Below are 23,716 nucleotides of genomic sequence, written 5' to 3'. Positions count from 1 at the left end.
GTGTCCCCCGCGTAGGGGAGCCCCACGCACAAGGAGTGCACCCGTAAGGAGAGCCGCCCAGCGCGAAGAAGGGAGCAGCCTGCCCAGGAATGGCGCCACCCACACTTCCCGTGCCGCTGACGACAACAGAAGCGGACAAAGAAACAAGACGCAGCAAAAAGACACAGAAAACAGACAACCGGGGGAGGGGAATTAAATAAATAAATAAAAATAAATCTTTAAAAAAAAAAAAAAAAGAATAATAAGGGAATAGTATAGCAACTTATGTCAGTAAATTTGGCAACTTATATGAAAAAGACAAATTCCTTGATATAAACCACTAAAGCTCACTCAATAAGAAATAAAAACCTTCTTTAGCACTATATATATTAAATTCAATTTGTAATTAAAACTTCTCCCACAAAGAGAACTAAAGACCTTTGTATCTTTATTGGTATATTCTACCGTATAGGAAGACATAAAAGTAATTATATGCAAGCTCCCAGAAAATTGTAGAGGGGGAACTACTTCTCAACTTATTTAGGTAATCTGTGCTCCCATTACCCTGATACCAAAACCAGACAGTCATTAAGAGCAAGAAAGTACAGACCAGCCTCCCACATCAATCTAAATACAAGAGTTCTTAGATGCATACTGTCAGCCTAAAAGAAAAAATGAAACAGGATCATCTCAATAGACTCAGTAAAAGTACTTGACAAAATTCAACATCCATTCCTGATTTAAAAAAAAAAAAAAAAAAAAAAACTCAGCAAACTAGGAATACAAGTGCACTTCCTCAAAAAGGCATTTTAAAAAACCTACGGCTAACATATTTAATGGTAAAGCACCAGACACTTTCCTTCTAAGATTAGGAATGAGTCAAGCATGTTCACTCTTACCATGTCTGTTCAACATACCGGAGGTTGTAGTGAGTGCAGTAAGGCAAGAAAAAGAAAAGTCCTGAGATTGTAAGGAAGGAAGTGAAACTGTCTTTAGACACTGTTGATATGGTCGCCTAGGTAGAAGCCTAATGGAATTTGCAACAGAGCAACTGGAAGTGAGTTTACTAAGGTTACAGGTACAAAGTCATTGTAAAAAAAAAATAAAAAATAAAAAAATTCTCTGTACCAGCAACAAACAGTTGGAAATTTAAAATTTCAAAGTATCGTTCTATAGCTACAAAAATAGGAAATACTTAGGGATAAATTTGGCGAAATGTGTGCAAGATCTGTACACTGAAAACCACAAAACATTGCCAAAAGAAAGTAGACATAAATAAATGGAGAGCAATACCATTCATTTAGGTCTACTGTAGATCCAAAATAAGGACAGAAAAATAAAAGTCTAAAGCAAAACACAAAGAACATCCTTGTTTTGCTCTTGGATCAGAAGAGTCAATGCTATTAAGATGTAGCCTTCCTCAAATTCATCTACAGATCCATCATAATTCCATCCAAAATCCAGGAAGGCTGTTTTGTAGAAATTGAGAGGCTGATTCTGAAATTCTTGTGGAAATGCAAAGGCAATTCTAATCATAACGACTCCAAGGCTGAAGAGCAGAGTTGAGGGACTAACCAGCTTCACTTAAGACCCTGGGCATTTGGGTCACCGACGCAGGGGTCTCTCCCTGACGGGCTTCCTGGAGGAGCTGATGCATGAGTCAAGGATGAGAGGGTGAGTGGGGTCAGCCTGTGCCTTGGAGGCAGTGAGCTTTGCTGACCACTCTGTCTTCTGCTCCAGACCAACCGTGCAGAACGGACAGGAGATTTGGTAAGGACTGAAAGGAAGCTCCGGTGGAAGAGGCGAATTGGAGATGCTGTCAGGTTATGGTAGAGACTTGTCGATTCTCAAAATTTCACAAACACTGCTGTTTCTACTTTTTAGAAAATGCAATCAAGACAATTAAGTTAGAAATACTTGAGTTTCATTTTTGGAAATGGCGTTTCCTAGTAGTCCTACATATTTAAAGAAATAGTTGTGCAAATGTTCCTTTAGCAGGGAGGAAGAGGCTTGGAGCAGCCAGCTTGCCCAGCGCAGGGACAGGCAGCCCGGCGCGCTCCTGTGCTCTTGTCCACTCGAGGCCTCTGGGGTGTGCTCGTGTCATGGCGCACTTTCAGTTAGCATTTCTGTGATGACTAATGAAGTTGAACACATTTCCATGGTTATTAGTCATTTAGCCATTCTGTTTTCTAAGGTTTTTATATTGGATTATCTGCCTTTTTCTTATTTAGTTGTAATTTTTTATGTGTTCTGAATATTAGTCCTTCATCAGAATATATGTGTATTTATAATATATATATATTGAATATTTCCCACCCCAAACTTGGCTTTTTACTCCCTTATGTCTTTTTCTTTTTTTAAAAAAGATTTATTTTATTATCTCCCCTTCCCCGCCGCCACCCCAGTTGTCTGTTCTCTGTGTCTATTTACTGCGTGTTCTTTGTCCGCTTCTGCTGTTGTCAGTGGCACAGGACTCTGTGTCTCTTTTTGTTGCATCATCTTGCGTCAATTCTCCGTATGTGCTGCACCATTCTTGGGCAGGCTACACTTTCTTTCGTGCTGGGCAGCTCTCCTTACAGGGCGCACTCCTTGCGTGTGGGGCTCCCCTACACTGGGGACACCCCTGTGTGGCAGGGCACTCCTTGCGCACATCAGCACTGCGCATGGGCCAGCTCCACACAGGTCAAGGAGGCCCGGGGTTTGAACCGCGGACCTCCCATGTGGTAGACGGACGCCCTAACCACTGGGCCAAGTCTGCTTCCCACCTTATGTCTTAATAAGCAGACATTCTTAATTTTATTATAGTCTGAATTTTTTTTCCTTTTGTGGTAGAGTTTTTGCCTGATTAGAATATCTGTACTACTCTAAGGTCGCACGGCTGTTCTACTGCACTTTTTCTAAAAAGCTTTACTGTTTAACATTTAGATCTGCAATTTAGCTGAAATTACTTGTGCACTGGCCAGGACAGGCCAAAAGTATGTTTGTATGCACATCCCAGCAGCCCCATTGGAAAGACCCTCTGTGCCTGCAGTGACTCCCCCGCATACCAGGGGGTTTTCCACGTGGGGCTGGGTGTGTCCAGGTGGTGCCAGTGCCTGGTTGTAGCAAAGGCGCCGAGTCCCAGGGAGGGTCTGCCCTCGCCCTTAGGCCCGGGCCCTCCAGCCCCGCACCCTCCGGCCCCGCACCCTCCGGCGGGAGGCGCCACACCCGGTCCGCACCCCGCGCCCGCTCTGGGGCAGGGCTGGCCGCTGCGGGCGGCCGAGGCCTGGGTGTGGCTCTGCCTGAAGCCTTCCTCTCGCCCGCAGCTCCGCGTCGTCCCGTCTGACGCCGGAGGCCCCGCGACCAGCCGCTGACGCGCACCGGGTGCGGCGCTGAGGAGAACACCATGTCTCAGGCACCGGACTACGAGTGCAGGGGCCCCAGCGCCGATGGCCCAGACTCCAGGCTTCCGGCGTCCAGCACCCGGTAAGGAGCGGGCGGGCGGTGCTGGCCGAGCGGGAACCCGCCCCGGGGGCGCCCTGTTTTCCAGCCCTCACCTCAGGCAGGGGCCCGCAGCCTCGCCACTGCCACAAGGGGCTTTCCCCGCGCCCCGGTAGGGACCCACATGGGTACCTGTAGCATCCTTCATTTGGTCTTATTCTCCCAATTTTTAACTTTTTTATTTGGAAGTATTTCTACACTTAGAGAAAAGTTGTAAGAGTAAAAACAGTTGAAGGGGCTCGGCTGGCCTTGCCCAGGTCCCCTGCGGCCGGTGGCTGCTGCCGGCTCCCGCTCTCCCTCCCTGCGGGGGTTTCTGAGTCCCCTGAGGGTCTCAGTACCGGCCCTGGGCCCCTGAACACCTCACCAGGTATTTCCTAAAGTTGACAGCCATCACCCTCAGGGTGTTCACGGGCTCCCAGGCCCGTCTGCTCTACTGTCACCATCCCTGTAGTGGACTGACGCATCCCTCCTGGCAGCCCCATCCAGTACAGAGCCTGGACAGGGCCAGGGCCGCCCTTTGAAATGGAGCAGGCCTGGGTATGGTTTGCCTGGAGCCTCCTTGGGCCCCACTACGTAGGTGATGGGGTTCTCGGGTGTCAGTGTGCGAGCCGTGCGTCCAGCGGTCCTGCCTGCTAGAGGGCTGAGGGGCTGTCCCACTGTGGTCTCTCTTCCCTGGGCAGCCTGTGAGCGCCCTGTGTCCACAGGTACCCTGCCGTCATCAGTCCTGACAGGAGGTATTTTTTCCCGGAATGGGGCAAAATGCTGAGCACATACCACCAGTCGGCCATGGGCGTCCTCCATGAGCGAGGACCCTGGCTCCCCTCATTTGTTCATTCTCCATCTGAGTTCTGAACAGTTTAAGTTCATTACTGTGCATTGTTACTCCTTCAAGGTCTGGCCAGCGAGGTGCTCGGCCGGCTGCTGAGCCTGCAGGCCGTGCTCCCATCGCCCTGTGAGCACTTCTTTCTTGTCTAACTAGATGTTTCCAACCGGATCGGGCTGCCAAGCCCAGGCCTGAATTCAGCTTTTTCTCCAAGGAACTCTTGTTCCTTTCAAGGAAGTCTGGGATTAGAGAACAAGATGTGGGCTCTGGGTGTGTTCGCTGCTATGAGGTGGATCTGCTTCTTGGCTCTTTGAGCAAACAGAACTGGAAAACGCACATGTGCATAAACCGTATTTATATCGCACACATTGTAGAAACAGTGAGTTCACACTGGTCCGTCCAGTTCTGTCCACTCCCAGAGGGTGTTTTCCTGCCTCTTCCCCTCTTGTGTTTTTACGTTCCCCTGCCTTGGTGAGAACCATGGCTTCCGAGAACACCCATGCCTCTGCCTATTTGCTTGTCCAATTATATGTCTAATTATTCATCTGAAACTGGTTCAGATCGGCCTTGCCCATCCCACTACCAAAAGACTCCTAAAATATTCAGATTTGTTTGCAAGCCCCACTCACACATTCCACCTGAAAAACAGGGTGCTGAGTCAGAGCCTGTGTTCATAAGGTATTTGGATCAGTTATTTTTTCCTCCATAGTTATGATTTTCATTGAAATATTTGGGTTCGTTTGTTCCATTTGGTTTTGTTCTTTCGTTTTGATTTGTTTCATTTTCCATTTGGTTTCAATGTGAGGTTTTCTTTCTCCCTGACCTTACTGTTTCAAATTTTTTAAAAAATTATGTAGAATATTAACAAGCTTCCAGATGCCCAAGCTGTACAAAAAGGTGCATTCATGGACGGCTCCCCCTCCCACCCGTTTGTAAGGTAGACTGTCAGGTGTGCTTTCTGCTTTCCCTCCCCCCACACAAGTGGAGAGGCTCCGTGCTGCTCTGCGCTGCTCCTTCCCTCGGCAGCGGCTCCTGGGAAGCCCTGCTGCCGGCTCCTGGGTCTTGCTCCTGCTTGGCTGCAGCCCGGGAGACAGCCGGCCTTGCTTGGTGTCTGCTTGTTTCAGCAGTCCGCGATGGCAGGCAGCCGCACCTCGTTCGCTCCTCTTTCGTGGAGCTGTGTCTTCGGGGCAGTTCCTCCCGAGGGCTGCAGTGCGGCCAGCTGCCGGACCCTCCTCGGGCCCTGCTGCTCTGCGTCCACAGCGGCGTGTCTCCTCTGCCTGCTGGGCAGGAGGGCAGCCAGGCCCTGCCCCAGGTTCTCAACACAGCTCTGATCTTTTCAGGGGATTCCAAATGCTGGCCGACCTTATGCCGCCCCCTCCCCAGGAGGCTTCTGTGATGCCTGGGTTGAGCACATCACTGGCCCGGACCCCAGCCTCGAGCTGTGCACCCCGGCCCTGGGCTGTGGGGGTCACCGTCCAGCCGGCAGCGTCTGCAGACCCTCCCACCCTGGGTGGGCGTGACCTCCTCGTCCTGAGACCCTCACTGCCCGTGGACACCTGTCCATCCCCCGCATCCCCCCACCACACTGCCTGCCTCCTTCTGCTCCCCCCCATGCCACCCCCAGTCTTCCCCCGCAGCCTCTTCCCCTGCCTCAAGCCTCTCCGTCCTTCCCGCTAGCTGGCTCTGGACAGGGTCTCCCCGCGGCTCAGCGCCCCGTGAGCTCGCTGCCCGTCCCCTCTGCCCCCCTCAGGTCTCAGTTCAAGGCCGCAGCTCTGCGGGTCTCTGGTACATTCTTCCTAAAAAGCTGGTGTCGTGCAGAGTCATTCTTTACAAGAGCAATTTAGAAACAGAACAAAAAGCTCTTCTTTACAAAGGGAATTCTAGTCATTAAATTATTTGAAAGTGTATTTTAAGCAAAAATAAAAATTGGTATTGGTTGGGGCTTAGAATGTTCAAGTTACTGCTTTCTGGGCTTCTCTGTGTACAGAAAGATCGTTTTGGGGGACTCTCCATTTTGCTCTGCTTAAGCCTGGCATTGTGGTGGAGACGGCGTGCAGTTCACGCGCATTGGCACCCTGCAGGCCTGGGCGACGCCAGCGCACCTGCGTCTCGGGGCCTGCGGGGCAGTCAGCCGGCCCAGGCTGCCCCTGGGGGCCTGTCGGCACCTCCTGGGACATGTCTTGGCCCAGCCACTGGTGCAGCGGCTTCCTAGCGGCCTTCCAGAACCTCCAGCCTCGCTCCGGGGCAGCAGGACCTCGGCGTCCAGAGCATCCAGGGACTCCCCTGGTGCAGAGGAGCCCCGGCTCTTGCTCCGAGACCCTCGGTGCTGCCGGCTTCTGGTGCCGGGCTGTCCTCTCGCCGGCCTTGGCCACCCTGCTGCCTGCGTGGCTCCCGTGGCCTGGGAGTCGCTCCCATGGGGCCTCTTGCACAGCACCTTCCCAGAGGCCTCCCGGGCCCGCCCTTGTGACACACCTCCCACCCGAGCTGCGCCATGAGGGCAGAGGGCCCGCCCCCGTGCGCCCTCTTCACCCATGCACTGTCTTCTTTCAAGTCCAAGACGTCCTGTCCTGGAGCCACTGGCAGGGAGGAAGGGGACGCGGGGCTGCCCTCCCAAGGTGCCCGCTGCGCAGCTCTCCTCGTCCCCTCACTTGGCAGGTGTGTCAGTGCCGTGTTAGTCTCCGCGTGCCCTGGCGCCCAGCGAGGCGCACGCACGCTGGCACGGGGATGCCTCGTGTGTGAGCCGCAGGTCGCGGTCATTGAGGCCATAGAACCAGTGTCTTCAGAAGCACAAGCACGGTGGTGGGCACGGCCAGCTCCCCCAGGCAGGGACCTGCGCGCTTGAGGTCCTGGGCGAGCTCCTGCAGGTGGTCGTGAGGGGGAGCAGGGCCGGTTGGGGCAGCGGCAGGCCAGGTGCCCAGAAGGCAGGCCAGGTGTGGCGGGTCCGGGCCAAAGGGCAGCCGACCCCAGGCGCGCACCCCCACGGCGTAGTTTTGAAATGGGCTAGGGAAGGTCGCAGCATCCGAGGTGCTTGAGGGACGAGGTTACCAAGGAGAGCTTGGCGCCAGCAGTGCGTCACGGGTCCCAAGGAGGGGACGTGCCCGTCACGACCGCCTGGCCTGGCCAGGCTCCCGCCGGCTCCTGTGAGTAGAAAACACCAGTGGCCCTTGAAGGGTCACAGGCTGTCTCTGAGCAGCCGTGTCTCTGTGACCTTCTGTCTCTGGATGTCTTGCCCTGTCCCCTTTGTCCCCTCCCATCTGTGCCCAGGACCCCAGCCCAGCCCTTCTCTTGCACTGCAGAGCCACCTGTGTGCAGTCTACATTTACCGGGTCTGTGCAGGGCTCCATGCCGACCGGCCCCCACCCCCTGAGGGAGGCCCGTCAGTGTCCTAGATTTACAGTTGGGGAAACTGAGGCTGCCCACTAGCACTGGCTGTCCCCCCCACAGACTGCGAGGTCCCCCTTGCCCCTGGGTTGCCCGCGTTGCCTCTGAGCAGAGCACCGTGACCGAGCCTTGGTGCCCGTGGCTCGCTGCAGCCCCGTGGCTGCCGGGCCGTGGCCCAGCCACCAGCCTTTGCTTCCCAGCATTGTTCCCTGAGCGCCCCTCGGCATGGGGCAACGTGGGTGTTCTGCTGTGTGGGCCTGTGCCACGGGCGTCTGCATGCCGGCAGGCAGGCAGGGTAGGGGCCGAGAAGCGCTGAGCAGGCGGGTCAGAAGACGCAGTCTCCGAGGGGTCTGTGGCAGGAAGCAGAGGCCGGGCACGTGGACAGAGGGTGCTGCGGTGAGCAGGCACAGCTGCTGCCAGCCTCCCTGGGGCACGTGGAGGGGCGAGGCCGGCGGTGGGGCCCAGGCTCCAAGTGGCCCTGCGGCAGCTTCTTTCTCCCACCGGCTCCTGCTCGTTCCAGGGGGTGGCTCAGGGCTGAGCAGAGAGGGAGGCGGCTGCCCCTTCCTCCAGGGGCTCCTCAGCACCCGCGGAGAAGATCAGGGTGGTTGGCCGCAGGCCACGGCCACGGGTGCTACGTGCATGTGCAGTGGCAGCCCTGCCGCCTGATCAGAGGCCCCCCGAGGGCGGGGGCGCCCCTCACACCTGCTCCGCAGACTGGCAGCCAGCGGGCTGCGTGAGCACGCGTGTGTGCGGCTGCGCTGGTACGTGTGCACGGCTGCACTGGCACGTGTGTGCAATGTGCATGTGTGCGCAGCTGCACTGGCACATGTGCACATGCGTGCGGCTGCGCTGGTCCGTGTGTGCACATGTGCGAATGCGCCGGTGCATGCGCGCGTGCCCGCGGTCCTGTTCCCAAGCCGGAGCGAAGATGCGGTGTGCCCCCGCACCTGCTCTGGCCGTGCTCTGGAGACAGGGTCCCCCAGCCGCCCTTGGCTAGGGCATGGCTGGCAAGCAGATGCAAGCCGTGTGCGGGACAGAGGCAGCGCCCCGCGTCCCAACGCCCGCTAGCTGCCTCCTCGGCACACACGCGCTCCTGCGGGGGCCGGGGGGGTGGCCAGGCGCCTGCCCCTCCCCAGCCCCTTGGCCCAGGCCCTGCTCTAGCCCAGGACAGGCCCCAGCGCCCTCCCTGCGAGGCCCAGGGTCCACGCGGCATTGGTGCCGCTCCGCTGCTCTGCTGTCCCGCGGCCTTTCCCCGCCCTCTGCCCTCCCCCTGCCCTGCCCCCACCCTCTCCCCTCCCCTTTCCTTGCCCCCACCCTCCCCTCGCCTCTGGACAGTTTAGTGGGTGCTTTGCAGAGCGCCCCCGTTGGGGTTGCCCGGGAAGGACGCGGAGGTGGGCCGTTCCTCGCGCACCCCGCCCAGGCTGCATGCTCTCGGCGTGGCTGTCGGCCGGCGACGCTGACCCTGGCCCTCGGGCGGAGGTCGTGCTTGCCAGCTTCTCTGTGTCCAGTCCCCTCTCCCGTCTGCGCTCTGGGGAGGGAAGTGGCCCTGGCAGCCGGCGCTGTGGGGGTGGGGGTCATTGAGGGTGGAGGGTGCGCCAATTACACAGAGGGCAAAGCTGTCCCCGCTCCCCTCTTCTCCATGGTCGTGTCTTTAGGCCCGTGGGCCTGTGAGCATGGGCTCCGTGCTTTGGGTAGACTCCGATGCCGCCATTTACCCAAGGGCGCAGGTGCTCCCACCCGCGGGGTCGCAGGGCCCCAAGCAGCCTGACTTCCAGGCGCTGAGGATGCTCCGGGTGTGTCCAGGGTCCTTTCTTCACAAAGCGGACCTGGGCACTAGCGGGCGGCCTTTGCTCACTCATGTGTGCACATCTGGGGCAGTAGTGGTCACACTTCCCTATTACACGTACAGGTTGGCATTGTGGCAACTTTACAAAAACCTGGTTTTAGAGTCTTTCAGAAACAAAGTCCGTATAGCATTTATAATTTTCACAAAGAAGCCCCGTGTCCAGCCACCGTGGGGTGCACGTTTGCACCATGGCAGGGGGGCTGCAGGGCACCTGGGCTGAGCAGTCCCACGTGGGAGGGACACCCGGCCCCGGCTTCAGTCCTGCCTCCTCTAGATTGGCCCCCAAGAGCGAGAGACAGGCTTGGGGCACACCTCGAGGACAGCCAGTGCCCCATGCCAGGCCCCATGTGCCCTGGTCCAGCCTGGGTCCCGCCTGGGCAGTGCCCTTGTCCAGCCTGGGTCCAGCCCAGGTCCAGCCTGGGTGGTGCCCCTTGTCCAGCCTGAGTCCAGCCTGGGCCCCACCTGAGCAGTACCCTTGTCCAGCCTGGGTCCAGCCTGGGTGGTGCCCCTTGTCTAGCCTGGGTCCAGCCTGGGTGGTGCCCCTTGTCCTGGGTCCAGTCTGGGTCCCGCCTGGGCAGTACCCTTGTCCAACCTGGGTCCAGCCTGGGCGGTGCCCCTTGTCTAGCCTGGGTCCAGCCTGGGCAGTGCCCCTTGTCCAGCCTGGGTCTAGCCTGGGTCCAGCCTGGGTGGTGCCCCTCCTGCACCAGGAAGGAGCCCCTTGTTTCTGGCCTTGTCAGGAGGCTGCCGCCACCCACACCCCTCACCACGGCAGCCCTCTGCCGAGGTCCTCGTGGCTCTCCCCTCCCCGCCTTCTGTGACAACTATTACTTAAATCTCTCCCAGGGGTAATTCGAGACGAGCCCCACGTGCCCAGTGCCCTCCTGTTCCTCCTGGACCCCTGGCCCTCAAGGGTGAAGGCCGTGCCATGGCTGTTCTTCATAGCACGCCAAAGCAGAGTGTCCACGCCCTGGGGTGCGCAGGAGGGGTCCACGGGGTGGCGTCCTTCAGCAGGCCAAGAAATGCAGCACTCGTGCACCAGGGCCGCTCACCCCTCCCCAGCACCCCTGTATCCAGTGCCACGGCTCAGCGTGGCTGTTCTGAGCCTTCGTGCGTCACGGCGAGAGGTCTGCCCCGAGGTGTGGGTAGCCATTGTCCTAGCGTTCTCGTAGCAATGGTATCGCAGCCGTGTCCCGCGACACTCTGGATGGATGCTGCGCCACTCCCCTGCTGTAGCCACCCTGGCACGCGGGTAGAGCCCCTCTGTTTTAAGGGCTTTTTCGTGACAACCGCGCTTCCCTGAAGATGTTGAGTGACTTTTGTCCCGAGAGCCTGTTGTCGTGCTTCGAGTGCGATTTTCTTTTATCTGCCTGCTTGCAGTTCAGAGTCCTTCTTGGACTTTCAGAAAATCCTCAGCCACTATTATATAAAGCAGTATGTCTGCCCCTTTCTTCTCTCCCCCTTTCTGCGACAGCTGTAAGTCACATGTTAGGCCTTTTTTCTTTGCTCTGGTTCTTTCTTCTCTAGTTTCAGTTGCTGTTTTTGTGCTTCATTCTGGATATTTTCTCCTGACCTTTTGCTTCCTCTGTTCGCTGTGTCTGATTTGCTCGTCAGCTCAGCTCCGTCAGCTTCAGTCCTTGTGTTCTGCGGTTCTAGGTTGCCTGTTGTCTGTAGACGACCTCCATCTTATCACGGTTATGTTGAAGTCGCTGTTGCCGGCTCCGACACAGCCAGGCCTCCTTTAGCTGTGTTCCTGCAGTTCCACTTTCCCTCCTGGCTTTTGGTCAGTTCCTGTTTTGCGCACATCTTCTGGTTTCTTTCTCGTGCCCATTGGTGGAGGTGCTGGGTCACTCCACCTCCTGCCGCGGGCTCCGCTGGCTTCTCGCGGGCGCGGCTGAAAGGACGGCTGCCGCTGGCCTTGGGCGGGCGATCTCTCTGGCTTGGTCGTGCTCCTGGGCTCCTCGTCTGGCCGTTTTGTTGGCGAGCTCTGAACGGCATCCCCTGCCACACACACATCCTGTCAAGATGGCACCTGCCGCGAAGGGAGCGTGGAGCGGGCGTTTCCGTCACCCGGGGAGCCGCGTCGGCACTGGAGGCCCTTCCTGGCCACTGCCCCCTTGAGCCTGGGGTCCGGGAGGGAGGGTCGCTCCAGGCCTCTAGCCCTTCCTGGCATTTTCAGTTCTGGCCTCGAGGCCTGCCGGCACCGCGGGGCTTTCCTGGCTTGCTCCATGCGTGTGCGTCTCTGGACGTCTTTGCTCTGTTGCCCAGGAGCGTGGGGGGACCGACGCTGCAGCGTGCCCCAGGCCAGCGAGTGCGCAGGTGCAGAGGGCACTCGGGGAAACGAGAGGTCCCTGCAGCGTCTGAGATATGTGCCGTGAGCTGAGCAGGTAGCTCTAAGAGTCATCCATTTGGATTTCTTTATGAGATTTTTTAAAGGCAAAGCCGGGTTCCCAAGGCCTGCCCTGTGCTGCTTGGTGGTGCTCTGCGCGAGCGCAGGAACTGGGCGTCGGTGTTGCTTAAGCTGAGTTCTAGGCAGGCCCTTGGCCTCTGCAGCGTTGTCGTTTGCGCCTGTGTCCCTTGAGCCAGGACGTGCAGAGGTGGCTGTGTGGTGTGCCGCAGCAGGTGAGGGCTGGCAGCTCTTCGTGTGGCTGATGCTCTCCGCGGCTCCCGTGGGCTGGAGGGCTGGAGACCCAGGGCAGAGCAGAGGACGCGCACAGCGCTATGCAGAGGGGGCGTCTCCTCGGTCCCTTAGGGACGGGGATGCCTGCTTGGTGTTCGTGCTGTGTATGGCTCTCATGGCGTCTCACGTCCCGGGGTTGGTGGCTCTCATCGGCTGCATTCCCCCTCCCCTCCTGGTGCTCCAGTGACGCGTCAGACTCCGCGGCTCCGCTGGATGCTCCGTTTGCCCTTAGGGCTCCGCTGCCTTGGTGTGAAGCAGCAGTGCGAGCGTCTCACGCTGCACACGGGGTACCTTTCTGTGTTTCCACTGCAGCAGGCGCGTGCCGCAGTTGCTACCGGGTGTTTGTGATGGAGTGCAGAACTTGGATCGAGCTTTCTAGAGTTCGGTGTTTGGCTTTCGTAGCTGTTACTTTCTAGCGACTGCAACAGGCCACGTGCTGAGAGAGCTTTTTCGACCTGTCCTGGATCCGAGATTTCTTTAGAGTTCTTGTTGCTTGTGAAATCTCGTCTGGCTCCTAAAGGCAGCTCAAGAGTGTTGCGTTCCGACGAAGTCGCAGTGGTGCCGGGGCGCCCGCAGCGTCCCCTGCGCCCCTGGGTGTCTTATCCGATGCCTCTGGACAGGAAGTGAAGAACAGCTTCTCTCTGAGCCCTGGACCCTGGGCGCGGCTGTCGCGTTCGCGAGGCCCCGCAGTCGGCGTGGGTCTTAACCCTGTTCCTGGAGTCTCTCCTAAGCTGAGCGACGTCCAGACGGAGGGAGAAGGCCACGGAAGCAGGAAGCGGAGGCCAGCGGAATGCACACGCACCGCCGCGAGACAGGCAGCGCCCGGGGCGTCAGCGCCCCCTCGGTCTGGGACGCTCCTGGTCTCAAGCCCTGACCCAGCAAGTGCCCGTTGGCTAAGCCACCCCCGTCCCTGGCGTTTGCGTGAGCAGCAGGAAGCCCAGCAGCCCAAAACGGGGTCCCCGTGCCCAGCGGGAGAGTGGGCGCGGAGAGGCCGCACGTTCACCACGTGGACCAGCCTGCGGGGGAAGCAAGCGGGCCCCGGCACGCGCCGCCACCTGCGCCATGTCAGGCCTGTGGCAGAGCCTGGCACAGGAGGTGCGCGGAGCGGCCTGCTCGTGGCACTCCCACCCGCAGCGGCCTCGGCCACGTGGTGGACCCACCAGGCGGCCTCGTGTCGGGCTGTGGACCTGGGCCGCGCCTGCACAGACGCGTGGATGGGGAGCGCTCCCCGACCTCTGCACACACGCACGGGTCAGCCTCAGGCTGCACCTGCGCTTAGCGGTGCCAGGAAGGTGCACGCGTTCCCAGTGAAACGTTAGATGTGTGTTCGCAGGTCGTTATCTAAGTTTATGAACATTTTTATGTCCACAGGGACATAGAAGAACGAAACACTAAATCGCAGTTGTGCCTTGATGGTCTCTGATAACGAGAGAGAAGCAGGTGCAGGCCAGGCTCTCGCGGCGTGTGTCCCTGCAGCGCCACACAGCCCATCCTGCCTCAGGCCCTGTGCACCCGTCAGCTAGGAGCAGGATGGGTTGTGTCACCACTTCGTGAACTGACACAGGCCCGGTTCTGGGGCGGGTGAGACGAAGCAGTCCCTGGGGTTTGAGGGTGAGCACGCGTGTTGAGGCCTTGGAGCCCAAGACCCAGAGTGGACAGCAGCCTGCCCAGCGCTGGCCCTGCCTCTGTCCATTCTCTCGGCCCAACCGGTGCCTGGAACTGCTCATGTGACCTCAGTGACCGCCAGCAGGGCACCTCCAGGGAGGGTGCAGCTGGCCGCGTGCAGGGTGTGAAGGGCCGTGGCCAGGGGCCCGGGGCCTCGAGCGGTGCCCAGAGTGTCCTGGAAGAGGGGAGCAGCACGATGCCCTTGAAGGTTTACGCAGGCGCCTTTGGACAGCGGGTGCCCAGGAGGGTGGGCAGCCGCTTTGAGGCCTACATGGTGACGGGATCTGCTGCACCAGGAGCCGGCCAGCACACATGTTGGGCCAGAGTGGGCGGCACTGCCGGGGAGGGAGGCCAGCGTGTGGGCACGGTGGGCAGGCAGCTCCTGGCGGCCAGGGCTGGGAGGCATGGGCAGGGCCGTGGCTCGGGTGGACGTGGTCTGAGCGGGGCTGCAGGGCGGGCTCTGGAGGCCGTGCAGGAGCAGGGCCTGTTCCCGGGGTGGGCAAGACACTCGTCAGACTTGAGTGTTTTGCACCTGTGTTTGCAGCATCGTCCAGGCTGGAGGGGGTGGGGGGTCAAGGAGACATCCGGGCTGGGTCTGTCCTGAGTCGGGATGCAGAGCAGCCAGCCCAGGCCTCCTCGAGGCACCTGCCCCACGGGGGGCCCCTGCCCAGGCCGCCGCCACCCCCCCCAGAGCGCTTATGGCAAGCAGCCTTCTGTCTGTGTGAGGCCTTGGGTTTCTTTTCCAACCAAACTGTGGGTCCGGCCCCCCGAACGGAAAGGGGTATGTGTGCAGGGACTGGCACGGCAGCAGGTTGGGGGCACGGCTCACGGGGGGGTGGTGCTCTCTGGTGGATTGTTCTAGGCCCTCGGGCACCCCTCCTGGAGCTGCGGTTGGGGCACTGACGACAGGCTCATTGGTGACCTGCTGAAGGGGAGGTTTGGGGGACTTGGGGTGCCGCCTGGTGCCCCCAGTTCTCCTAACAGTCATGCTGTAGGAGCAGCTGGGGCTTCAGAGGAACCCAGGGCTAGGCCTTAAGGCCCACAAGGGGGAAGCAGTTGTGGCTCAACGGATAGGGCGTCCGCCTACCACACGGGAGGTCCACAGTTCAAACCCCGGGCCTCCTTGACCCGTGTGGAGCTGGCCCATGCACAGTGCTGATGTGCGCAAGGAGTGCCGTGCCACGCAGGGGTGTCCCCTTGTAGGGGAACCCCATGCACAAGGAGCGCGCCCCATAAGGAGAGCCGCCCAGCGCGAAAGAAAGTGCAGCCTGCCTAGGAATGGCGCCGCCCACATGGAGATGACGCAACAAAAAGAGTCACAGATTCCGGATGCTGCTGACAAGAATACAAGGAGACAGAGAAGAACACACAGAAAATAGACACAGAGAGCAGACAATGTGGGGGGAAGGAGAGAGAAATAAATAAATAAATCTTTTTAAAAAAATTTTTTAAAAGCACACAAGGGAGCCAGGCACAAGGAGCGAGCACCAGCAGGACCAGACCACGGGGGCAGGGCAGGCTGCGGCCAGTGGGAGAGGGGCCAGGGAGGGCAGCACGTGTTTCTCGCAGAGCCTGGCCCGAGCAGGCGCACGTCCCTGTCCTCCGTTCATGGCCTGGGGCTTGCTCACGACAGCGCTGTAGCTGCAAGGGCCGCTAAGGTCCAGGCAGAGGAGGGGACACTGACTTGGGAAGGGGCGACCGCAGCGTCTGCCAGCCCCTTCACACCTCGCTTCGCTGATCACTGGCCGGGGGTCTGCTTTGTCGCTTGCTTTTGTCTCTCTCCCACTGCACAGAGCCTCTGGCCAGGGGCTTTTTCTCCTGGACGCCTGCTGTCGCACCTGCCTCACTGGTCTGTGACTGGCACAGGAGACTGGTAGGGGACGTGCTCACAGTGGAACGCAGACAACTGTCATCATGAGGGTGCGTTGGACGCACCGTAGAGCTCACGTGGAGCTCGCTGCCCCGGTAGGTGAGGCCTTGTGGGCTCCTGGAGGTTCCTCCTCCATCTCTGGCGGCTCCGAAGGGCCCCTGGGTGAGGGACGGCACAGCGGGCAGTTCTGAGCTTCCCCTGGGACGGTTTCCTGCTGAGACCCCTGGAGCCACTTCCCAGCATGCATGGCGCTGCAAGGCCTGGGAGCCGGGCCCCGGCTCTGCCCCTTCGCATGGCCTGCCCTCTGTGGGCCTCAGTTTCCTGGTGTGTAGAATTGGGGTTATCAGAGGACGTGCCCTGTGGGTGCGCTTGAGCTGAGGCTGTTGCCGTTGGAAAGTTCTCAGCCCGGTGCTGGCCATGTGCTAACTGGTCCCTCCAGCCTGCTGCGCAGGGACGTCACTGCAGCTTGAAACGCCGGAATCTTCCCGTGGGGCTCGGTGCATGGACCTTCCGACTCTCCCAGGGCTGTGCTGGGAGAGAGGCCGAGGTCCCCTGTGAGGTTTGGAGAGTGCAGGCACTTGCCAGTTGCACCAGTTCCCTCTTGTGTTCATTTGATTTTCTGGGTCCGCCGACACCCAGGAGGAATTGTTCCTAAGAGTATCTTGAAAATATACGTAAAAACGAACGCAGAGAACGGCGGACACAGGCTCTGATCTGTATAAAAAGCCGCTGTCGGGAAACGGATGTGACTCAACCGATTGGGCTCCCATCCACCATATAGGAGGTCCAGGGTTCAATGCCCACGGCCTCCTGGTGAGGGCAAGCTGGCCCGCACGGAGTGCCGGCCCGTGAGGGAAAGCTGCCCCGTGCAGGAGTGCCTGCTGACGCGGAGAGCTGGCACAGTGAGATGACGCAAAGAAAGACACAGAGAAGAGAAAATAAGAAGATGCGGCAGAACAGGGAGCTGAGGTGGTGCAAGAGTAACCGCCTCCCACTCTGGAAGGTCCCAGGATGGGTTCCTGGAGCCACCTAACGAGAAGACAAGCAGACACAGAAGAACACACAGTGAATGGACACAGCGAGCAGACAACGGAGCAGTGGGGAGTAAATAAATAAATCTTTAAAAAAAAAAAGAAGCCGCTGTCCATTGCTGAAGCCACTAATTTAAAAACTGCGTCAGCAAAAAGGAAAGAATTGGGTTGGTTCCTTTGTGTAGCTGAACCATAAGGGAGGTTGTGGGCGCTCCTTGCCCTTCGCTTTGGTTGCATCCACGACCAGCCCTCCTCCCGGAGCCCACGTTGTGGAGAGAACCTCTGGGGGGCCCCATCCTCCATCCCTGCATTCCTCGGAGGGGGGGGTGTGGGGGGTAATGGGCCCCGGCAAGGACCGGGCTTGGAGCCGCTCTGCTTCCCTGTTGGGGCTGCCGTCAGGAGCTGGGGGCTCTGGCCGGGACGGGGCTGCTGTGGGGCGGGGGCGCTCCCTCTGGGTTCTGGGGAGGTGGGGGACCGGCCGAGGAGAGGGGGGCTCCTCGCTCAGGGGCTTCGGGCCGCTGGGTGTCTGGCTCTGCTGGGTGTGTCTGAGCATCCAGCACAGCTTGTCTCCGTGTGAACTGCTGGCTTCTAGCTGGCATTGGCACGAGACGTGTCAGACTCCACAGAACAGTCCCTGCAGACAAAGAAAAAGTCAGCCGGGATCTGGGCATACAGTTCGGGACAGACTGTGCCCATGAGTCTAGCTGCAGTGTGAGCTGGTCACAGCCACACTGATGGGGCAGCCAGGTAACTTAGGAAGACTCTGAAGACGGAGCAAAAAAGCACTGGGCACAAACACTGTACTGGAGCTGGCAGGTTTTTTTCTCATGCAGTTAAAGATTAATAATTGAAACTGCTTTGTGTACATACTGACAGTGAACAAATAAGTATCTGGATGGCAGATGGTGGGAGCCAGGCTCCTTCCCATCAGAGGGAAGAAACGTCAAGCAGGAGGGAAGAGAAGGGAGGCAGGTGAGTGCCGGGTGCCGGGTTAGAGCTGGAGGCAGCGCGTGGCTGCTGCGCTGACCGCTGCACAGGTGGAGAGACGGGGGGCTTCACGCCAGAGCGAGGGGTCCAGAAGCCGTGACGCCCTGTGGCAGTGAGCATGCCCAGGGCCCGAGTCTGCTTTCCAAATTCCCTCTAAACCAAGCACAAGGAAGCAGGACTCCTTGAGGAAATGAGCCTAACCTCCCTTCTGTGCACCCTCACGGTGTGGCCCACCTGCGCCAGGCGGGCTTAACCCAGAGTGCTGGAGTCCTTCAGGGAAAAGGAAATTCAGACCCAGCTAGAGAGCCGCGGGAAGAAGCCTGAGGAGGGGGGAGGAGGCGCCTGTGGGCCTTGCTGTGGAGGGGGGGCCAGGAGCGCAGCAGCCAGCCCGGAGTGCGCGGAGTGCGCGTTCTGCTGACAGCATCACCCGCGCGCCTCGTGCTTGGACTTGGCCTCAACGCTGTAAGCCAGCGAATTTCCGTTGTTTAAGCCAAATCATTGTATGGTGTTTGGTTAGCAGGGAAAATAAGGCAGGAAAACAGCAAAGCCTGGCTTGGGGGAGGTTCTGTAGACGGGGTTCTCCAGGGAAGCAGGGCGGACAGGAGATTTCCATAAATTACATGAGGCTCTATAAAGTCGCCCGCGCGGCCCGATGCGCAATCTGGGCACCACGGGGTGGGCCGCATCCAGGGCTCCCATGAGGGCCTCGTCGAGCTCCTCAGGAGGCGCTGGCTTCTGGAGCAGAGGTGGGGATTCTCCCTGGACGCTGAAATCGCTTCCTTCGAGCGACTTAAGCTGATGGGCTGATGGTGCACGTAGGCAGCTCGCTGACGGCTAAGGGCCGTGAACTGCCCTTGGTTGATGCTGGACCGACAACTGGCCCGTTGCCTGGTCGAGATGACCCACAAGCCACCTTGCAGGGAGGCAGCCCGTGGCCGCACAGCCTGTGCGACTCCTGGGTCCAGCAGAGCCCTCGGGAGGGTGCTTGGGAGGACGCACGTCTGCTGGCGTGTGCCCGCCCTTGGGGCCCAGGTCTCCAGGTGTCCTGCTGGCAGGAACAGGCTCAGAAAGGCCCAGGCCCGGAGAGGCAGTGCAGGTCATCGCTTTCGCCCACTTTCTCATCGGAATATGTGTGGTTTAGGAAGTTTTGAAAATTTTTTTATATATTTGAGTGACTGGCCCTTTGTTAGGTATGTGGTTTGCAAATATTTTCTTCCCCTTCTGAAGATTATATTTTGTTCCCCCCTTTTTTTTTTATTTGTTTCTCCCCCCTTCCTCCGTTGTCTGCTTTCTGTCCATTTGCTGTGTGTTCTTCTGTGTCTGTTGTATTCCCATTAGGGGGCTCCAGGAACTGATCCTGTCACCTTCCAGAGTGGGAGGGAGGCAACTGTTCTCTTACGCCACTTCAGCTCCTTTTTTCTGCTACGTCTCTTGTTGTCTCTCCTGTGTCTCTTTTCGTCGTGTCATCTTGCTGCATCAGCTCTCCACGTTGGCCAGTTCTCCTGCTCAGGGCAGCACTTCTGCGTAGGCCAGCACTCCGTGCGGGCCAGCTCGCCACATGGGCCAGCTTGCCCTCACCGGGAGGCTCTGGGCATCGAACCCTGGACCTCCTATATGTAGACAGGGGCGCAGTTGCTTGAGCCACATCTGCTTCCCTATTTTCATCCTCTTAATAGGACTTTTTACAGAGCAGAAGTTTTTTATTTTGATGAGATTCAGTTTATCAGCTTTTCTTTGTATGGGTTGTACTCTTAATGTCAAGTTTAAGAACTCTTTACCAAGCCCTATGTCCCGAATATTTTCGCCTATATTTTTTCTGAAAGTTCTGTAGTTTGATGTTTTACATTTAAGTTTGTGATTCATTTCGAGTTGATCTTTGTATAAAGTGTTCTGTTAGTTTTCTAGGCTGCTAGTAGCAAAGTGCCGTGAGCTGGCTGGTTTGAAACGACAGGTTCGTTCTCCCTGGCCCTGGCGGCTAGAGGTCTGAGGTCAGGGCAGGCGCAGGCCCTGCTCCCTCGGGCACTCAGGGCCTCCAGCTGTCCTTGGTGCTCTGGACTCGCCGCGCCTCACTCCAGGCCCTGCCTCCACTTCACGTGGACTTTGTCCTTCCTGGACCTCTCCTCTTCTAAGGGCCCGCGCTAGCCCTGTAAAGCTCGTCTTGGCCTAATTACACCTGAGAAACCCTTTCCCAGAGGAGTCACCTGTTTAGGTGCTGCGGGGAGATGAAGATCAGGGGTTGGTGGGTGTATTAGTCAGCCAAAGGGGTGCTGATGCAAAATACCAGAAATTGGTTGGTTTTTATAAAGGGTATTTATTTGGGGTAGGAGTTTACAGATACCAGGCCATAAAGCATAAGTTACTTCCCTCACAAAGTCTATTTCCATGTGTTGGAGCAAGATGGCTGCCAACGTCTGCCAGGGTTCAGGCTTCCTGGGCTCCTCTCTTCCCGGGGCTTGCTTCTTCCTGGGCTCAGGGTTCCTCTCTTCCTGGAGCTGGCTTCTCTTTCCTCTGTGAGCTTACTTCCCGGGGCTCCATCTTAAGACTTCAGCATCAAACTACAGCATCAAAACTCCAATATCAAAAATGCTCAACTCTGTCCTTTGCCGTGCCTTTTATCTGTGAGTCCCCACCCACCAAGGGGTGGGACTCAATGCCCTCATGACTTGGCCCAATCAAAGCCCTAATCATAACTCAATCATGCCCAGGTAGAGACCAGGTTACAAACATAATCCAGTATCTACTTTTGGCATTCATAACCATGTCAAACTGCTACAGCGGCTTGTTTGTTGCCTGTGAGTGTCCAGTTGGTCCAGTACCATTTGTTGGAAAGGCTGTATCTCCTCCTTTGAGTTGCTGTTGCACTTTTGTCAAGAATCCCTCGAGAGCACCCAGCCCCCTCCTGCCCACCTCCCCGCCTTCGGGCATTGCTCCTCTCCCACCAGCCTGGCCTTCAGTAAGAACTGAGCTCCCTGTGCCCACGTGGTCTTTGTGCCAGTGGCTAAGTGGCGGCCGTCAGAGGGAGCCACCCACAAGGGCCCCCCCACCCAAACACACTGAGGGCACTGCCGATAAGGAAGACCGTTTGCATTTTCTTGTTGTCAGGGGTGGTGGTGGTGGGGTCGGCGCTGGCTGGAGGACATTGGCCGCAAGGCCTACGAGGGTCCCCTGCTCCTGTCCTTGGCATCACCAGGTGTGGTGACACAGCAGATGTCCTGGTGGTCTTCACTGCTGCCCACCTCGGGGGGGAAGGCCACCCACGTGCTGTTGTTCCGGGGGCTCATGCCCCTTCTTCAGGCCCCTCTCCCCCGTCCTGCGGCTTCTCCCAGGCTCCTCCCCCTCCCGCCGCCTCGTGGGAGCAGCGGCCACACCACGTGGTGACCAGCTCCTCCAGGCTGGAGAGCGGCACTGGGCGGCTGAGCCCGGGTCCGTGGGTCCTTTCCACTCCCTCCCAGCAGATCCTCGTTGTCACCCCAGTCTCCCCTCAAACCAGAACCCCTCTTCACCCTCATCAGGCTCCCACTCCGGCCTCCCCACTTTTGCCCTGCCCCCTGTAGTTGCTGCTAAATGTCACCCTCCTAGGCTGAGCAGCCCCGTCTCCCGGGGCCCCACGTCTCCCTAAGCCTTGGGACCGAAGGCGGCTTCCTGGAGGGGCCGCTGGAACCTGCTTCTCGATGGCGCCCTTCCCCTCAGGCCCCAGCTCGCGAAGGCTCCAGTGGTGACATCCTGGGGCCAGCGCTGGGGGCAAGGTCAGAGGGTACAAGGTTGAAGGGTCCCTGAAGGGTTCCAGGAGGGTGGCTGGGGGCCGAGACCCAGGCCCCTTCACTCACCCTTTAGCTTTTCCCAAACATGGTTGGGAAGACAGTGAAACTGATGGGCCCACTGGCTTCCTCATCAGTGTCCAACTCCTTGTTTTTCACGTTGAGTGGCTGGAGGGGTCCTGGGCCCGGGGCTCTGCTGCCCGTAGTTCAGATCACCTGGCCCACTTTCAGCTGGAGAGGTTGAGGCCCAGGGGGAGCAGACTGGGCTGGAACCCCAGGCTGCTGAGCTCCCGGGACTCTGCAGCCTCGAGACTGGAGGCTGTCCTCCGTCCCTGCCTCTGCATCCATCCCTGGCAGCTCCCGCGGCTACTGCCTTGATCGCTGCAGCTCCTGGGACACCTTAGTGTTAATCAGGATGGCTCTTCCTTTCCAAGGTGGTTTTAGCTATTCCTGAGCCCGGCCTTTCCATGTAAAGTTTAGAATATGCTCATCTGTGTCTACAGAAAGCACTGCTGGGGTTTTGATAGGGATCACACTAGACCAATGGATCAAAGTAACAATCTATGCCAGCCTCCCTGTCCAGGAAGATGGTATTTCTCTACTCATTTAGGTCTTCCTTGATTTCTTTCATCAGCACTTTGTAATTTTCACTATATGGGTCCTATACATGTTAAGTTTATATTCAAGAATCTTATTTTCTTTAGAGCTCTTTAATATGTCTTATTTTTCAGTTTTTAAAACTTTTGATAGTGTGTTAATTTCAGTTTCTACATTCATTATTAGTACATAAAAACATGATTGAGATTTTTCTGTTGCTTTTTTATCTTTTGGCCTTGTTAAACTCAGTTGGTACTTCTAGAAGGGTTTTTTCCCACTTTCCTTTTTTTTTTTAAGATTCCTTGAGGTTTTTTACATAGATGATTGTCATCTGTAAATAGTTTCACTTCTTTCTTTCCAATCTGTATGCATTTTATTTATTTTTCTTGCCTTATTGCAGTGGCTAGCACTTCTAACACTATACTAAATAAGAGTAGTAAGAGGGGCAGCATTGCCTTGTTCCCAGACTTCTAGCCAGTCGGCATCCGGAGCTCCACGGGCGTCAGGCCGGAGGGTGAGAGCTGCAGGCCTGGAGGCGGCCCCTGGGCCCACCCGCAAGTGCAGAGGGAGGCCCGGCAGGCCGCAGGCCCAGCACACTCGGGCTGCGTGGGAGCCCGGCTGGGATGATGGGCTGGGGCTGGGGGGGCCGGGGGCCGCGTGCAGGGGGCCGGGCCCACCGGGCCTGCCAGGCCAGTTCTGGAGGAAGCAGCCACCACGAGGGCTGCCAGGCGCCACGGCGTCGGTGCGGGCAGAGCCCCGTGCGGTGCCCAGCGCGCTCCCCGAGCCCTGCCCCCCAAGCGCCGCCCGTGGTGCTCCCGCCTGGCCCAGGGCAGACGCCGGGGTCCTTGCACTGCCCACACAGCCGCCACCTAGCCCTGGCCATCCCCTTCCCATCTCCGGTGATTTCTTTGCCTGCACCTCCAGAGTCGCTTCCCCGCGTCTCGGTGGCCCATGGCCCCTCAGCGCCAGCCCTTTGGCGCAGCATCCAGCGGCCGTGCGTCCTCGCTCCTGAAGCTAGTGTGTGTTGCGCTTTTCCAACCCTGGGGCTGGGGTGCTCAGACCACGGCCACCAAGCTCTCACAGGCGGGGGGCTCTGGGCTCGTGCAGCCGCTGGCCAGGCCTGCGCCCTGGCTGGAGGCGCAGGACCCCTAGGCCGTGGGCGCGGCCTGGGTCCCATGCCCCGCTCTGCTCCTTGCAGGCTGGAGTGGGTGGAGATCATCGAGCCGCGCACACGGGAACGCATGTATGCCAACCTGCTCACGGGCGAGTGCGTGTGGGACCCGCCGGCCGGCGTCCGCATCAAGCGCACCAGCGAGAACCAGTGGTGGGAGCTCTTCGACCCCAACACCTCGCGCTTCTACTACTACAGCGCCACCACGCAGCGCACCGTGTGGCACCGCCCGCAGAGCTGCGACATCATCCCCCTGGCCAAACTGCAGACCCTGAAGCAGAACACCGAGTCCCCCCGCGCCTCGGCCGAGAGCAGCCCTGGGCGCGCCAGCAGCGCCAGCTCCTCCCTGGAGCCTGAGCCGGAAGTCGTCGAGAAGGGGCAGGAGCTGCCGGGCAGGACGAGCCGGCAGGCGGCCTTCGGGCCCACGCAGGAGGAGGGCAGGTAAGGAGGG

At 58.5% G+C, this 23,716-nt stretch overlaps 1 protein-coding gene across 3 annotated transcripts in view; it reads left to right on the top strand.

The window, feature by feature from the left end:
- Positions 1–23,716, top strand: part of ARHGAP39 (Rho GTPase activating protein 39) — a 156,876-nt gene that overhangs the window by 82,866 nt on the left and 50,294 nt on the right. For 2 of the 3 annotated variants that reach the window (XM_058276213.2, XM_058276212.2), the window contains exons 2-3: positions 3,285–3,444; positions 23,293–23,706. In XM_058276213.2, the coding sequence (XP_058132196.1) occupies positions 3,365–3,444; positions 23,293–23,706 (494 nt within the window). In that variant the 5' untranslated portion in view covers positions 3,285–3,364. Of the gene's footprint in view, positions 1–3,284; positions 3,445–17,623; positions 17,725–23,292; positions 23,707–23,716 lie in introns of those variants that run through there. The other variant, XM_071208090.1, reaches the window with a different exon arrangement.

The sequence above is a fragment of the Dasypus novemcinctus genome, chromosome 14 (genome assembly GCF_030445035.2).
Source record: "Dasypus novemcinctus isolate mDasNov1 chromosome 14, mDasNov1.1.hap2, whole genome shotgun sequence".
Taxonomy (NCBI): Eukaryota; Metazoa; Chordata; class Mammalia; order Cingulata; family Dasypodidae; genus Dasypus; species Dasypus novemcinctus.
This window is presented reverse-complemented; position numbering and strand designations above follow the sequence as displayed.